Source organism: Centruroides vittatus, unplaced genomic scaffold (genome assembly GCF_030686945.1).
Source record: "Centruroides vittatus isolate TY-2023 unplaced genomic scaffold, ASM3068694v2 scaffold_654, whole genome shotgun sequence".
Classification (NCBI taxonomy): domain Eukaryota; kingdom Metazoa; phylum Arthropoda; class Arachnida; order Scorpiones; family Buthidae; genus Centruroides; species Centruroides vittatus.
The window spans coordinates 268,715-287,762 of NW_027122714.1; the positions used below are offsets into that span (position 1 = coordinate 268,715).

Genomic DNA, 19,048 nt, shown 5'->3' on the forward strand with positions numbered 1-19,048 from the left:
CTGTACAAACGGAAGGAAAGCATTCTCTGATGCATTGAAGCTCTTGACATCAGTGTTTTTACACAAGGTCAGTCCAAACGTGATTACTTGTACACAATAGCACATAAATGCACAAGGACACCAATTTCAGTGTCTTCTGTAAGTTTATTTTAATATTACTTAAAATGTACAATTTCTAATGAATATCCTTTGCCTAAATTCATTTCTATCATTTCCAATGAGTGAGGCCAACTTTACATGGGATACCTTGTAGTTTACACTTATCTCTAAGTCAGTGGTTCTCAACCCAAACTTTGCCCTAGTGTTCTACAAAAAAAAATTTGAAGTTTTTATTGAAAATTTATTCCAATGTACAATAACATATTACAGTGATACCTTGGTTTTCGTCAATAATCCGTCCGAAAACAATCGGCGAAATCCAAAACTGACGAAAACCGAGGCAATTATTTCCATATGAATCAATGTAACTCGAATTAATTTGTTCTAGATTCTCCAAAATACATACCAAAACCACATTTTATAGAAAATAAATATTGTGTTTAATATTAAAAACAATAAGAAATTAATATAAAATGAATGTAAAAAAATCTTCAACATAAACCTAATAACCGGTACAAGTCTAATTTTCTACGGCGAACGTTTTCGGACTCCACTCTGGGTCCATTTAGGCTTAGGATTTTAGGCTTGAGAATTGACCCAGAGTGGAGTCCGAAAACGTTCGCCATAGAAAATTAATTAGACTTGCACCGGTTATTAGGTTTATGTTGAAGATTTGTTTACAATCCGGTGTTTTTAGGAGAATATAAAAAAGTAATGTAAAGAATAAATGAACATTTAACATAGCATTTAACATGGCATTCGATGGGCTACTGGCTTTGGAAACTTTCTTTGGTCCCATGATGGAGCTAAAAGGAAAGGAAAGCAATGGAATTGTTTGGTTAGACATGCAAGCTGATGCTCACACAAACAACGCCACACTGAGCAGGAAAATGTGTGGGTTGCCCTATGTTTTTGCAAAATTAGCAGCAAGGTCACTTGGGCATGCTGACGAAATCTGAGAAATTTTTCGCAGAAAAAAATCAACGAAGACCAAAACCAATGATAACCGAAGTCAACAAAAACCGAAGAATTACTGTACTTCAATCACAGATAATTCTATTATTTGCTACTTTATTCAATACAATAAAGTTTATTAGTATATTGCTTCATTGTTATGTGAAAATAGTAAACAAACATTGTTTGTTGAGTTTTCAACATATTAATGCTAATTCTCTTTATAATAAATAGTATATGAATGGTATTTCTCAGCCTTGGAAAGGTTGAGAACCAGTGCTCTAAGTTTCAGTGAGTGTCTTTGAAGTTTTTGTCCTCATCTTCAAAATCATTTCAAATTATAGCAAATGCCAATTCAATCTCGTCAATTCCTTGTAATAATTCTGAAAATGAAGCTAAAGAAACTTTAAAACATTAATTAAGGTTTACATTTCTGAAATATTACATTTTTGGCATATATATTGTTATACATCATACTTGATGTCCAGTTTCTGTAGTTATACTTTAGGTACTGTACATACATATTGAATTATGCTGCAATGCTATTGAGGTTTATAACCTGATAAAAATGCTTAATTTAACTTAGTGTTTATCTTTACTGAACAAAATGCATTCTTATCTTTATTTAATTCAGTTTTAATTTCAAATTAATTCTTAATTAAATAAATACCTTTAGTTATTGAAAAATGAATCCTTTTAATCAAATTGTAAGAAAATTTTAAAAATTACCCTTTTATATATTGCATATAAAAGCAATGTAAATTAATTAGAAATTAATATATTCATAGTATGGCCTTTATTAAAAATTTTTTTCATTCCTTTTGAGCTGGCCCATCAATTATTTATACAGATTCTATTTGTATGTTTGCCTTTTATAGAGTCAATCCTTGAAAAATGCAAATGATGAATACAAATGTGCACTTACACAATTTAATTATTTACTAAATTGAAATCAAAATATTTTCAAATGTAATTAAAGGTAAGATTTATATATAAATATCATCTTAATTAAAGCAGTATAATTTCTAATTAAATAAATGCTAGAGAAGATATCACATCTGATCAATAATACGTCATTATTGTTTATACAGCAATTTGATATTAAGATATTTTTAAGATAATGAAATAATTTATGTAGCACATATTTTTCATTATTTGTAAGAACATCTTTATCATCACTATTAATTTTGAGTAAATTCAAAGCCATTCATTAAGAAGTAACTAATATTGTTGGCACTTATGTTCATGATCAAGTTTGTTCCTTGTGTGTTGAAAACATTTTCAAATATGACTTCATCACTCTAATTTTCCATAGATGAGTCTTCAATTGAGGTTTTACACCCAAAAATATACTTTGAACTGTATTAAGATGAAAGGTAATTATGTAAAATGCTGTGTGAATTTGGGAGATTCCTCAATGAGGAGGAAAAAAGAAAAAGGGTATTAGGATCATGTCCAAAAATAAACAATTTGGGAAAAAAGCATAGAACCTCAGCTAAGATTCATGACCATTTTGGTATCCAAATTTAACTCTGTTGAACTACTACCTAGGGAGCTGGATGAAAGGTGAAATATACTGAGAGAAGGTACACTCCCATGATCAACTTATTGTCTAGATGAAAAACGCTGCCACAGTTGTTAAGGATGCACTTCAAAGTAGTACACACTGTATACTATAGCATGATCAAAATGTATCAATGCCACTTTGAGAACCTCTTCTGACATCACCTCCGTCCTGTCATTGATATTTCGATACAATGGACTACAAATACAGCCATAGCTGCTACATTAACACTTGACATGGTCAAATTACAAAAACATTCATACTACTGTATCTTTCTTTAATAAATCTCCATAAATTCATAGGCTTTCTCCTACTATTTCCATACATTCACCTCTAAATATTTACCTTTCCTCTTGACACACCTCGTATAACCCTCCTTACCAACGTGATGTAATACAATACCAAAATAGAGAGAAAAAGAAAGAAAATACAATATTTTAATATAACTTTTCTTAGATTACAATATTAAATTTAAACCAGTAATAGGTTAGCCAGTCATAAACATAAAGCAAGGGTCTATCATATTCATTTTTATATACAAGATTATCAATAGATTAAAGTAACAGCAAAACAAACATTGGCAATAATTTAATCAACTCATTTCTAACAAAATAATTCTATGAACAGCCAAGAATATAACCAGTACATAATCGCAATAAAAGAAAGAGACACAGTGCTCTCGCTAATTCAATTCTGTGCTAATACAAACTAGCTTTGTTTTTCATTAAATGCTCCGGCCAAGAACCAAAATCAAAGTTTTAAAATTAATATGTAAAAGTACAGTATAAAAATTTTTTAAATTTATGTATTTGTTTGTAGCCCTTTCTTACTTCATTCCTTTACATAGAATCCATTTAATACTAACTTTTCACTAATTCAACAATCCCATACTCTAATTAGTTCAAATTAGAATGCACTAACTATTTAAACTTTGCTGCATCATCACTCTCATCCCTCAGATTGCAAATCAACTTTCTAAATTGGGGGTGAACTGTCAACTGAGGAATCACCACGTGCTTTCTTCTTTTAGAAACTGGAGAATCATTTCTTCTAAAGCTTCCTTAGCTGAAAGAAAGAAGAATAATCTTTCCTTCTGCTAAGGAAGCTGGAAAACAAATGATTCTCCCAATTCTAACTATTTAAAATCAATATTAAATGATAAGCAAATCTACAAAACTGGTTTTTGCTACCAAATAATACTTCTATATGTAATAATTTAATCATAAGAGGTATCCCGTAAAACATAAATCTACATAAATAGCCAAAATTTCATTTTTCCAGATAAGAGAACAAGAAATAATTGAGGTAATGTTCATAATTTTGCTAGCAATGGACATGAAATAAATAAAAACTTGATTTTAACAAATGCATTATCTAATCAGTTCTATGAAAGATAATTTTATCATTGTAATCATGTTTAAGAATATAATATTTTAATCAATTACTCATCTCCATTTTAAATCAAATGCTTTTTATTCATTAAAACTTACGAAAGTTATGACAAAATATAAAATTTATAATTACAGTAAAAAAAAAAAAAAAAAATGAAATTAGAACACACATTCTGAATTTATAAATTTACATCATAAATATATTTAAAAAAAACTGGATAATATATTCAAATGTATGCCCGTTGTAAAATTTATGAGAACTAATTGATAAATAACTTTACCTTTGCTTATGGTAAAATGTGTTAAGCATACCAAATTACTAATTTATGATTTTAGTCTTTAAAAACAATTTTATAAATTAATTTTTTTCTTCTTTCACCTCAGCCTATATCTAAAATTTGGAAAGTGTGTCAAAGATGTTATTTAGCACTTTTATACAATAAAAAATTTCATGCAATATTTTTATATTTATTTAGTCTTGAAAGATATAAGACTCAACCCAAAAACAAACAAAATTTTGAACCGAAAGTTGTAAAAACTTGTTTAACGCACTACCATTTGGCTGATTTTCCTGTTAGCTTCTTAGAATCACTTGTCTTAACTGAAAATTTTAAATAGTTAAATTTTGTTCCGCTATTGCAATTGCAATAAACTATTATTAACTACTAATTTCAATTATAATTTTGCTATTTTATGAAAATAAGGCATCGTAAATTTTATCAGCGACTATTGCTTTGTTACTTAATGCCTTGACATCAGTTATTTATCCACTGTAAAATATAGGCTATAAGGGCTTCTATTTCTATTTTGTTTACATTAAAGAAATTATTTGAACAAATGTAAAAAATATTTAAATAATTTATATTCCTAACTAAAAGATAATTTATTAAAATGCATATCCGTCGCTGACTGATGAAAACGTTAATGTATAAAATATTTGCACCACGCACAATGATGTAGCAATCCATCATTTTAGTAGGCATTGCAAGGAAGCAAGCAGACATTTGTCGTCGATATTTATTCTGAATATGGAGAATTCCACAGAATGGAATAATTAAACAACGTAATTGCAAGTAAAAACGTTGCTTCGATAAGTTTCGACATTTATTAATGTTTAATTTGCAAATCACTGTACTACTTTTCTTTTTAAAATACTCTGACACGTGTTAATTGACTGCGTGATATACTGTTTAAAATGTATGTTTTATAGATCCGACTTACTTTACGAAACTTTCTATTAAATCTTATCGGTTATAAATATTTAAATGGAGGTCAACTAACTCATCAATAATCTAAACGAAACCCAGGAAGTCTGTAAGAAGTGCTTTATACTGTTAACGTTACATAACATTTACTCAAATAAAGTAAGGATTTAGTGGCAACTTTCTATAAAATATATTTGTTTGGCAATGAATATTTGAAGTATGCAGGCTTAAATGTTAGAAAATATAATTATTAATTACATAAAAATATTTTTTTCTTTTTTAGATGAAATAAAATATCAATAAAACAAATTAACCTGAGAGGAATAAACACAAAAGCATTCCTATCTTGCACATTTGTAAGATTATAATATTCAAGATAAGATAATCCATTATTGATTATATATGGGTGGATTAAGATAATCTATATGACAAGTTAACTTCCAAATTTAAGATCTTTATAAATGTACTTTTCTTTTAAATATTTCTTAAGTTCTTTATAGTTATGTGTGTAATTTAAAAATATATTTATATGTACAAACTTCTTATCCTTATTAGCAACAATCATGAAGTCTGGAGCATAGGATAATTTCCTACATAACACAATGCAAAACTGGTTTTTGTGTATAAGTTAAGTTTGAAATCATCACAAAAGTATAAAAATCATGAAAAATTCTGCCATAAATTTTTTTGATATTCAAAATGGCATACGGAAGGTCACTTCCTCCTCTATTGTCTGTTAAATTATTTACATTGAATTTAAATTTGTATAAATATAAACATGTAAATATTAAACAATGCTAATTGTTTCAGCTATTGTCAACATCAATTATCATTGTACAGTGAAGTTAAGTGATCTTTGTACTAAATACAAATATGGCATTGGTATTTAAGTGAAACATGATAAAGATATGTAAAAATCATTTATTAAATATATAATTATTACTTTTCATAATCAAAAATAATAATATATGCATTAATAATACAAAATAATTGTTATCAATATAAACAGATTTAATTAATTCTTATTAATTAGACCAGTTGTTCCAAGTGATACTTTCAGAAAAAGAAATAAAAGGCAATTAACCAGGATGCTACATGTCAACATTGAGTAATTACATTGCACAACGGTATGCAAAAATCAGTTGAGTGTATCTTTGGTTATTGACACTTGTGACAGTTGTCTGGGATAAAGAAAGAAACAAAGTTGGATATATATATACTAGCAATTTTAAATGAGAAACAGGCAAAACATCAAGTATTTATATTGAAACTACATCTAATTTGCAGCACAAAATTATCCGACATGACAAAATTTTATATTCATTCTTGTTTCAGTCGCTTCCACTTTTTGTCAAGTTTATGGTGTTTGGTTACAAAGGAAACCCTTATTAGTCTAATTTTATAAAACTAAGATAATTTCTCTCTCTTTTTTTTTTTAGGATTACCACTATATTCATATTTGGAACTTAACTCTCAAAATACATTATCTAGAATCCAGGAACCCTTTCGTACATTAAAAACTGACAAAATATTCTATGACAAACAATAAAGTTTCATAAAAATTAAGATTTTTAAAAATTCTAGTTTATTAAGAAAGAAAAAAAAAAAATACAATTTATTGAGAAACTCTTCATATTATAAATAGATAATTCTTAGATAAAGTACTATTTTAACTTTTACAGAATTGCTCTAAGTAACTACTATGATAACGTTTCAAATAAACTGGTTCTGACTTATTAATATTCTGAAGTTTCGTTCCCTTCGCTAATTTGTATAATTGATTCAAATTGAAGTATTCCTTTATACGTTATAAACGATGTTTAATCTAATGTTTCTAGCTGTTAGGATGCAATCATTTTTTTGCTGGTAAAGGTTTGAATGTGTTTATAAGAAACTACACTCTTGCATATCTATCCTTAAGTTAAAGAAAATTTACACAATGCATATTTTTACACATTTGTAAATTTCCAATTAGCTTACTCTACATCTTGCATGTCATATAAATAAATATTCCATTTATCTATAATCAAAACCAAATCTATAACATAAGGGTTAAATAATAATGATACATATTCTGGAAATTAAAATTTTCAGTTTTTGATATATATACATACATCTACACAATGTTTTTATATACATACATGTGTGCTTGCACAAATATTAAATTAAGTATATACACAGACATAGCATTCTTGCCTAAATGACAATTAATATATACAGTATATACAACTGTCAGATCAATCTTTGATGAATTAAAAATGCATTATATAAAATATATTCTCTTTTATTCATCACTTGCATTTTATTTCTTTAAATTTCAACATATAATTTATTTTACTTCGTGCATATTTTGGTTGTTGAGTTACTTCAACAACAGAAAAGTACGTACCTCACCGTACAATTACAGAGCAAGTAAAAACCATTTATGGCAGTTATATCCTTTCAAATAAAAGTATTAAAAATTCAAAACTGGATTTTAAACACACTAAATTTTCAATTTTTTTTAAACTAAAGAAGTGTTTAAATTTTCACACAATATTTCTCCTCCATTCAAATCTAACTTAAAATATTGAGATAATGTCTTTGACAAGTTTATTCGATAGAAGTTATTTTTAAGTAACTCGTTGGTACAAATGCAACACCGAACGAGGCAGTCGGGACCATATCAGAACCGTAGACCATGCACACAGGAGTAGAAATGTCACCTTGTAGATTTCTTGTTTCAAAAATTCTCAAACAACATCCATCCCATACCAGTTTTATCATCTTAGCTTCCTTTAGACCAAGTGACAATCCAGGTACGGCACCTTCAAAATAGTCACTGGGTCCTCTCATACAAACTTACATAAACTATTTGTACCTCATTTTTACTCCATTTTCAAAATTCCGGATAGACCAATTTCGAGGGCTATAACTTGCAAAGGATCACACACAGACCATCAGTTCCTGCGACTGTTTTTACTCCTATGGGCATGGTCTACGGCTCTGGTACAGTCCGACCATCTCGTTCGGAGCCGCAGTCATGCCAGTTTGTTTATATGAGCGTACATATACAAATTACATGAAAGTGCATTCTTATTCAATTAAATAACCAATTAATTGGAAACATTAATTAATTTATCAAATATTCTTCCATTTATAGTAACGGAAAACTGGCAACAGATGATGTAATTCGAATTTTAATTCACAGAGAGCCGCGAGAAAGTTACGCTTGTAACTAAATACAACATAAATTTAGGCACGTTCCATTGGAAACAATAAGAAAGTTTGAAAATATGGCTAAAACTTACGAAGTTTCCACACTCTTTTCGTCGACGATGCCATTTTTATGTATTTAAAACTTTACAAATATCCTTAAGCGACGTATAAACGATATTTTATTCATTTAGAACTTAAAGTTTTAACAGAACACCTGTCCATTTCGGTTCTTTCATGTTAAATGCTCGACACCATCAACCGTGCCGATTCCATACTTCAAAACAAAACGCCACCTTTCGGATATATTCCAAACTACTCACTTTTTATGCACTTTTGAAACTCTTAATGTTAAAAGTTACTTACTAATTTTTACTAATTAATAACAAAATTATATTATAAATTATTATAATCGTCACTTATGACTATATAATGTCTAATATTTGGATTTTACAAAAAAATCTCGATTTAAAAGTTTTTACTATAATTACTCGTAATTAATTTAAATTTCTGTAAAATATTAATTAATATAATGTTAATTTGGTTAAATTGTTGTTAATATAATTGATTATGTTAGAAAACAATCAGCTGATAGGACTTTAAAGATGGCGGTTTCCACCGTGTGTCGATTTTCGAAGTACGTGAGAATTAAAAAATTCTTAATTATTAGGCCAAGTAATGGAATGTGTACGAAATGCAGACCTTTATATGTTCAAGGCCAATCGCCGGAACCAAAAATTAGAGAATATTTTTATTATATTGACCATCAAGGAATGGTAAATTACGTAACAATTGACGTATCTTAAAAAATCTTCACAATGTGTAAAATGTTATGTGATAATTGATTGGTCTGTTCGAGTTGTTGGACTTATCCACATTTTTATGTCAATTTGACGTCACGTCAAGTTTACGATGAAAAATTCTAAATAATAACGTCAAATTTAGGTAAAAATGTGCACAATCTCAACCAATCGAACAGACCTTAAGATTGATATGACTGTGTGAATTCGAATTATTATTGAGTCTATGGACTCTGACAGTACATTTTTCACTAGTTGTCATTTTGAGATAAAATAAAAGAATTTTTGTTTTAAGCAGTGTTTGTGGCTCAATTCAAGCTCCGAATGAAATGGTTGGGACCGTTTTATGAAACTGTTTTATCATTAATCTAATATTCTTATTCTCTCAAAATGTGGCAAAAGATTATACTTGGACTTATAGTCTTTTGCATTATTTAGTTTTCATAATAGGAGGATGATAATAGGATTCTAGAGAGCCAATGATTCCTTGGTTAATGTTACCTTAGGTAGCCAAGATGGCAGCTCGTCTCTAATTTCAGCAAGGAAACAGTGGGATGCACGTTCTAACTTAACCTAACCTATTCTAATAAATTACCATAATTATTAGCAACCAAATTATTAGAATAGGTTACGTTAGGTTAGAACATGTGTCCCACCGTTTCCTTGCTGGAATTAGAGATGAGCTGCTATCTTGGCTACCTAAGGTAAATTAACCGATTCCTCTATAGGAATTGCTGCTATCTTAATATGTACATATGAACAATGTGAATTCTTTGTTTTATTATTTCATTGCAATAATGATTGGCTTATATTTTATTGAAGATAAAATACTATTTCTCTACAAGAAAAAAAAAGAAAAATAACTCATCATATTAAATTAATTACACTAATGTTTTGTTTGCAATGATATCAGTTTGAAGCAAACTGATAAATAATAAATATAAAACTGATATCATTGCACTTCAAGTATGTTTCAGGAACTGTTAGCATCTTTACTGAGATCGGTCCTTTCTGATTACCATCAAATGTACAATTTGAAGATAATAACTTCTCCATTTTCTTTCTTTCTAATTATTATTTTAAATCCGGTTTTGTTATCAGTCTTATGTGACATTTGACTTACCTTTATGACATCTCATATTTGTTCTGATTGATTATGCTGGATGAAATTTGGTATCAGTTTATAAATATGTCATATAACATATTCTAGTTTATAGTCAGATGGCTAAGCAACTTTGGTGGCAGCCTACCACTCTGGGGTTCCAGGTTTGAATCCAGACAGGTCAAAACACCCCAAGAGTTTTTTGGGGATGATTTGTCTATATACGTTAGGCCTTCTCCCTTGCCATCCTGCTGCCTCATTGTGGATGTGGGTGAAGGCAAAACCATAATGGACTTGCTAAGAAAGGCCATCTTGGTACCCACAGGGTAAAAAGAATTAAGTTATATATATATATATATATTATATATTATTCTAGTCATGTTTCATAGTACATATATAATGTAGATTTTTTCAGAGATTATATTTATAGATAGCTAGGTAAATTCTGCTTTACTGGATAGCCAACCTGAAATAAATAAAGACAATTAAAAGAAACAAGTTCAAAGTACTTTCAATCCTTTCAAAATTACTCAGGATCCATTAGATATTAATTGTGTTAGTTTATTTCATATTGGCTGACCAATAAAGCAGAATAGCTATTTATAGAAATTAGAGATTATTGCACGGATGGCACGGAAGTTGCGGGTTCAAGTCCCGCTTCGGGCCGATTCTTTTCTTCCAGTAATACTAAATTATTATTTAAATTATTTAATTAATTGTAATTATTAGAGATTATCTTGATTCTAAATAGAAATTTTGTGTTTTTGATATTAATATGATTAATATGATATATATATTAATAAGATTTGAATCCAAGTCAAATCAACCTGGATAATTCAAGCCTTTCCCTCAACATCTACCCAGCAGTGACCAAGTGGATAAAACCACCAAACACTGGTACATTGGTTGCAAATTTGCACTTTGCCATTGGGCTGTCCACATTAAAAATATTTGGGATTACTTCACATGTCTAATTACCTAAATAGGGGCCAGTTTCCCAAAAAAGTCTTCCCAGGAGGTATCCCTTTTGGCAGATTGTCTTACACCTTCAATTCAATCTCCCATCATCTAGTCACACCACTGGGGACCTGCACCTGAGTGAATTCATGATGGACATGAAAACAAGCTTTCTTAGTATGTACAGGAGAATAAAAATAAATCAAATACATATCATTATATGTTGCTTCCAATACACTAAGAGGAATAAATTCAAGTTATTGTGATGGACCCATAGTCAGTTGGAATCTACCCAAGAGTTTAATAGGCTTCATCCAGACTTTCCACCAATAACACATAATGGTCTGGATGCAGTCTGTTAAAGTCTTTGACAACTTCTCACTGAATATGGAACCATACCATCAAAATAACTTGAATTTATTTCTGCTTATTTAGTGCCTGCCATGCTTTACTTGTAAAAGAACAAACAAAGATTGATGTAACTTCTATGGTTCTAGACTTATGGGTCACCTTGCATAATAAAAAATGCAGTCTAGGCCAGTAAATCAATACATTTGCTATAGATGTAATTGATCTATACAATTAAATTATATTGATATTTTATGTAAATTATTATAAAATTTAAAAACATATATATTCTAGCATAAGATTTACTCTAAATCAAGCATAGTTCTTCCAATTTTTTTATATTGTAGTTCATTAAAAATGAAATAATAAGACATTTTTGTAACTCAAACATCTAAGTTTAAGATGTTTGCTATTTTTACTAGGTACGATCCAAAAATTCAGGCACTTGGCTTATAGATTAAAATATGGATGCTCAACCTTTAAAATAATCCCATTGGGCAACAATACACTTTTGCCAGCTCTTGTACAGCTTCTGGAAGCATTGCTGTAAAACATCGTTTGCAATCCTTTGTAATGCTGCTTCTACCTCATTTAATGACTGAAAACAGTGACATTCCCTGCAGATGTTATTTCATCAGTGGAAAGAGGTAAAAATCACAAGGAGTTAAGTTGGATGAATAGATGGAATGTGGAAGCACATTAGTCCCTTTTCTGGTGAGAAACTCTGACCATTATGGACAGACATGCAGGTGCAATGTCCACTTTGCCACATTTCAGGCTGTTAATGACAGATGAATTCTCACAAACAATGTTAAATGTTCAGATAATGCTCCTGATTCACTGTTCTGCCTTCGAATAAATTCTGAATGGAGTAAAAGCATCACAGGAGGCATTATGGGTGGTTGCAAAAGAGGATTATTTGGAAGGTGTTGTGTCAGTGTTTTAAACCATTCAAGGCAAGGAACTATATGTCAAGTCCCAACTTTTTTTATTCTACTTTGTATATTACCTTTTTATTCAGTTTTTCAACATTTGCAATAATGAAAAATCTTATCGATTCTTTTGCTCTGTTAAAAGAATTCATAATAATAAAAGCAAAGTTGCAAACATTAACTTGAAATATAATATAAACATAATTTGCCACAGCCTGAACAATGTTTTATTTCTTTAAACAATCTCTACAAATTTATTGGGCTGCAATTTGAAAAAATTGTAGACCACTGTTGTCCATCTGTCAGTTTGTCCTTAATCTTGAGAACAGAGTTAGATAGAAAATCGTACGCCTAGAACCTATATCCGGTGTGATGAAAAAACCTTAGGGGCAGGAGGCCCCAATTAACTATATATGAACTTCTGATGCAAACTGGAAGTCATGTTATTTCAATTCAAAACTTTTCCCCTGAAAGCAGTTAATTGGTGACTGGCACAACTGTATTGCTAACAGAAAAGTATGATGTACAGGGGCAAGACACTCCAGTACTAATTTGAGGTGGAGAGCATATGTTTTAAATGAAATTAATTAAAAATATGATTAAAAATTGCAGCCTGGCATTGTGACCATGTCACAATAAATAATTGCTTGTAAATTTCAAATTCTTCACAAGTTTATTTACAGTATCCATTCAACTGTTTAAGAGGAGTTTACATTATATATTTAATCACATCTTCACAAATTATTTATTATGTTGATAAAAGCTAAATGATATAAAACAAAACCATTTAAAATAATTACTTTTTTAAATATTTACATATAAATTTTATATGATTTAGTCTTTCTTTGTAAATATGCTAAATTAGACAAGCATGATTACATTAAAACATTTCAAAGAACAACTCATATGAAAGTTTTTAAAGTAAAAAAATAACTTCTTCTTTATGTAAAGACTAACCTAAACAGAGAGTTAAACTGAGGCTGGTTTAAGGTGTGTAAAGCATTTCTTTTGGAATAATTTGGATACCTAAAGAAGCAGTTATTTTTTTATTTCATTTATTGTTTTTAAAGTAAACTTCAAAAACTGGTTATTTTTCTTGAGATGAATTCAATTCTTAATTCTCAAAATTCAGTAATTTAACCAGGAGTAATAAATTTTAGATTTTGTGCAGGCAAATGCTGGATTAGTGACTATTATATTATTGTCATAAAACTTGTTTTTCATTGTCTTGTGTATATAAAATAATCGATATTCAACTTATAATTACATAATCTTAATTTAGATGCAAATTCTGAATTTAATTTTAATACCAAATTATTTTTTGCAGTTATTTTTAGATGATTCAAAAATGAAGAATTTTACCTCCTGTTTTAAAGGTTTGTTTTTGTTCTCTTCATTTCTTTTCAAAAATTTCTTACAGATGACTAGTGTTGATACAACTACAGAGTAAAATAATGAAAGCTTATCAAATTTTAAATGATAATTTCTCACATACAAAAGTTCCTATTAACTTTCAAAACTATACTTAACAAACTTTACGGAGATCTATTTATAATTTTACGTAAAATCAGTTTTAATGAACAAAACAAAAGTTCCTTTCTTTAAAATTCTTTTCAATATCATCTCAAAGAGCATTTTTGAAATGAATTTCTTACATCTGTCTTGCATTGTTCCAAACAAATCCAAATGATAAGTTGGCAGGAACTGTGACTATAGTCTTGACATGTAGACTCAATGTTTTTTATTTTCCCTAAATCAATGCATTTAAAAATTGCATTTGCAAAAGTTGTTACAACATTTTTTGAGGTTACACATCATTCTTGTAATGTGCTAAATGATAAAAATGCTTCTGAATAGTCAGACTATCCTTTTAAGACAGAGCCCACCAGTGGCCAAGCAGTTCCATTCCCTGAACATTGGGAGTTTGGTTGCGAGTTCGTGCCTCACCAGGATGGGCTGGCCACATGGAGTTTTCCGGGATTTTTCCACGTCTGTAATGCCTGAATAGGGGCCAGTTACCCTTAAAAAGACCTCTCGGAAGGCATTCCCTCTAGGCAGATCACCAAAGTGTTGTTAGACTAGATGTTGCTTGTTGGAGAGATTAGTAAAAACTAGTTAGACTCACATAACTGGTTATATAACAAAGAAACAAAGAATACACAAAGATTACACTGTCTTGACTCATGGAAGGTCAGCGCTGGAAAAAAGGGAGTGTGAAACGAGGTTGCCGTCCCTGAGGGGTCAACAGAGCCACCAACCTTTTATTACATAACAGAACATTTACAAAACATCATGACACAATTCGTTGTATGTAACGATATCGTATAACATTTGACAATAATTTTGATCGTTGATTCCAACAAGTGTTGCATTGCCTTAACTAAACAAACAAACTTTTAAAACAGAAGTATTTGTATATTCGATTTAAACTATTTTTCTGAGAGAAAGAACTTAGAAAATCTAAGCACTTTCTACAAGCAAAGTTCTACATTTATTATCTAGAGTTTTGTTGACTCCTTATGAATGCTTGGATTTTCCTAAATGTTCTCTAAGGAAAGCTCTTTGAATTAGATTGACATTTGAAACATTCTAAGAACAGGTACATTTATTTTATTAGTTTCAAAAACAGATTTTATGAATTTTAATTGTTCTCGATAATCTTTGCTAGTAAATATAAAGACAAGTGATGTATACAGGTTTCTCCCACTTTTGAAAGTAGAACATTCCTATGAAACCTTTCACAAACCAAAATAGCATAAAGCAAAGAAACAATTATGATGAATTTATGTGGAAAAAATTTTTAAATATTTAAAAAATGATATTTAACTTCTTATGAAGAAGGCTATAAATTATTGAATTACAAATAAAATTTTATTTGTTTTCATTTTCAGAAAAAAAATTTCTAGAGTTTTTCTTCAAGAGAATTCGCATCAACGATACAGGAAGATACGAAAAGGAATTTCCATACGTTTCTCCCTGTGGACGGGAACGTAATTACATTCGTTGTGACGATACACCCATTGTGTATACGCATATTATTGAAAAATCAAATGACGACGGGCAGTATTTTTTATCATACGGACACGCTGCCGATTTGTTAATAAAGCTATTCGAACCAAACAAACTGTGCATGTTTCCAGAAAGCGGAAGGGTCTACCATCCTGCCGACAAAAAAGTCGGCGGAGTCGGACTCGTAAATCTTCTCTTGCCATAGAATTGAGCAAATACTTTAGTTTTGAAGCTGGTTCAGATCAGATGCCGACACATTTCACTTGGAAAGAGGAAAAGCATAGACTGACCCAAGAAGTAGTTGATATTTTAAGAAAGAATAATAAAATACAAAACTGTTAAAAATAAATTTTAAAAAAATATTTGAAATTTACCAGGCTAAAATTCATATCATTTGTAATATAATTTTGATCCTCAAATGGTGCATAAAATAAATTTTAAGTTTAGAATAAAATTTACATGTTTGTTTTGTTTAATGTGGCACCAATCTCCAAATTAGAGTTAAAATAATAAAAACAATAATAAAATATGTAGTAAATTAATAATTTGAAAGTGCCCACTAGCTCATCAATTGTAAATATTTTCAAGAAAGATTCCTGTACTGATTGTAAGACTACTAATTACCATAAAATTATGATGTACAGTACCTGGTACCAGGGCCGGTTCTAGGGTTTTGAGCACCCCGGGCAAAACAAAATTTGGCGCCCTTTCATACAAGAATATACAAATTTACTGCAAATTAAAAAAAAAGTAAAAAAAGGCAAAAAATCAAAATTACACAATAAAGAACTGTGTAAAAAATGTATTTATTTAAAGCACGGCAAGTGTTGTTAATGCAAAGTTTACAGAAAGACAAAGTTATTTAACCATTAAGGCGCATGACAGGCGCCAGTATCACTTTGACTATTCATAATTTTGTTGATATTTGTAATTTATAAATTTGATCTCGTCCATTTTTTGAGTAGATTGTTGTGATACATGATACTGATTACAAATTATCTTTTCAAAATAAATAAAAATAAACTTTTTAGAGATTAAAAAGCATTTGTCTGCATCAATGTTGTGTGATAAAAGCCATAAAAATTCTTAGGTTTCATTATTTTAATTAGTAAATTTTTGTTTTTGTCTATTAATCTTTTTTTTTTTTGAGTTGTTATGAATTCTGACTATACAAATAGTTTTCTTTGAATAATTGTAATATTATTTATATCTGTTGACAATAATAAAATAATTAGCGTTGTGACCTTTATTTGGTATTATTAAAGAAAAAACAATTTATTGCTTGCTAAAAAAGTCGATGTCTCGTGAAAAATGATCAATTTTAATTTATAAAATCTAAAAAAATAATGAATGTAAAAAATATTTTATTTTTATATCGGTGCCCCTCAAAATTTGGCACCCCGGGCAGTTGCCCGGCTTGCCCGCCCCTTTATCCGGCGCTGCCTGGTACCTATAAACTTGCAGATATTGAACATAAGGACTATAAATGTTTTCAGAAAAAAATGATAAATAATAAAGATGATAAACTAATGCAGCTTATCACAAAATCTTGCAAATTACCACAGTCATAATCAATTAATCATAAACTTGAAGCAATATATTCTTTAATATTGGAAAAATTAGTATCTTCAAGCTGAAGGCAAATGGTGAAATATAATTCCATATATAATTTCTTTAGAGTATTGATGCTGAACACTGGTAATTGGTTGCAGGTTCGCACTTCACCGACGGGCTGGCCACATGGAGATTTGCCAGTCTAACAACTAAATAGGGGCCAGCTTTCCATAAAAGACCTCCAGGGAGGGATCTTCTCCTTTGCAGATTGCCCACATGTGTTTCTTAATACCATCAATTCAATTCATAATATAGTTAATTCATATTTTACATTCAAATATCATTTCTGTAGACAGGTGGAAGTGATCTGAGATTGCATTAACACTTACACCAATGTCATTTATTAAATGTTTCAAACAATATGCACTGGTGTATAACATTTTGATGTTATAGTCAGATGTATAAGATGTATGCAATGTATACAAGCCAGATGTATAACATTTTGATAATATGGATTACTAGTAATAAAGTAAGTGAATGCATAAAAGAAATCCAATATGGTAGGAGAATGTCCTAAGTTTGATCAAATGAGCCAAGACGTCATTTGACATTGAGACTGTCAATTGACATTGACAGTGTCAATGTCAGTTCATAGGAAACATGCCAACTCACAAGTAAAAGATTTATCAGAATATAAAATCAGACTGATTTTATTAAAGTTAACAGGATGCCCTAATTCTAACAGTGCATCCTGTAGGTCTGAAACTATAGGAACTATGAACCATGAAACATAGTTTCATGCCAGAGAAAATGACTTTCATTGGAAATGAAAGTCATTTTCTCTGGCAAAGTCAACTACCAGAACTCTCAACAAATTTTCACTGGTTAGATCCTTTCAAGGAGCAGGGAGCCATGCGTGTCACAATGTGATGTGTATAGAATAACCAATGCTGTCGCTAGGGTATCTCAAACCCACATGTAAATCCTATTCTTTGTGCCCCTAATGAATTAGTACAAATATATTGTGAATTTCTATTATTCTTATCATTATTGAAACTCCTTTGAATTGAATTTGAATGGTATGAACATCTGGCAACATTGTTATATACTATAGTCAGCACAGTAAAAGAATAGACATGAGTCAGCCTGTCTATATAAGATGAAAGGAATGGAAGAGGGGGTGCAATGGCTGGGGTGGGAGCAAGTAGGTGTAGATGCTTCAAAAACTAGAACTCAGGCGTCCATCGGAGTAGTAGTCCCGAGTCGGCAACTCACAGAGGTGTGGTCCCTACACGAGTCCAGCAGCATCTTTGGGGCAGAGGCCCAGGGACTACTGAGGACCTTTAACATCTGCGCACAAGCAAGCCAACTGATGGCAGTTTTCTCCGCCAGCACTCATTATAGACCTGGCTGCTAGCATAGGGCGGACCATGTGGCAGGCTGGACCCCTGGCCACACGGGAATCTCTATAAATGAAGCGGCTGACAAAGCAGCACGAAGCGAGACGTCGAATGATTCGGTATGGCGGACCCTGCTGCCGCGCGACCTTGCCCGAGTAGTCCGGAAAGATACAGTCTGGCTGTTAACGGACGCCTGGTCGGCCAAATTAAAGAACAAAAATCGGGAGCACCTCCAACCATTCAACAGCTGGTATTACCACCATGCCACGACTCGACAGATAGAAACATTGCTGGCATGGCTAAGAACAGGAACGGTGCCATTGAACGACTTCTTACACTCTCGTAAACTGAAGGAGACGCCGAACTGTCCCCATTGCTCGGAGAGGGAAACACCCTGGCACTATTGGCTGCGCTGCCCACACTACGGAGTCACCCGACAAGAACTGGGCTTGACTTTGAAAATGAACCTTGCCACAGCAGATACACTACTCTCGATCTATGAACCGAATGAGCATACCACACCCCGCCGCCTAGTGCT

At 30.8% G+C, this 19,048-nt stretch overlaps 2 protein-coding genes across 2 annotated transcripts in view; one reads left to right on the forward strand and one right to left on the reverse strand.

The window, feature by feature from the left end:
- LOC136989548 (katanin p80 WD40 repeat-containing subunit B1-like) overlaps positions 1 to 8,693 on the reverse strand; it is a 58,537-nt gene extending 49,844 nt beyond the window's left edge. Inside the window, 1 exon segment of the mRNA XM_067287762.1 lies at positions 8,504 to 8,693. Within this exon segment, the coding sequence (XP_067143863.1) occupies positions 8,504 to 8,537 (34 nt within the window). The 5' untranslated portion in view covers positions 8,538 to 8,693.
- A 315-nt stretch (positions 8,694 to 9,008) lies between these two features.
- On the forward strand, positions 9,009 to 16,012 carry LOC136989560 (UPF0598 protein CG30010). Its single transcript, XM_067287774.1, is given in 4 exon segments — positions 9,009 to 9,184; positions 13,875 to 13,923; positions 15,439 to 15,741; positions 15,744 to 16,012. Coding segments are annotated over 4 exon segments (678 nt in total). The 5' UTR covers positions 9,009 to 9,013; the 3' UTR covers positions 15,899 to 16,012.
- Positions 16,013 to 19,048: the final 3,036 nt, after the last annotated feature.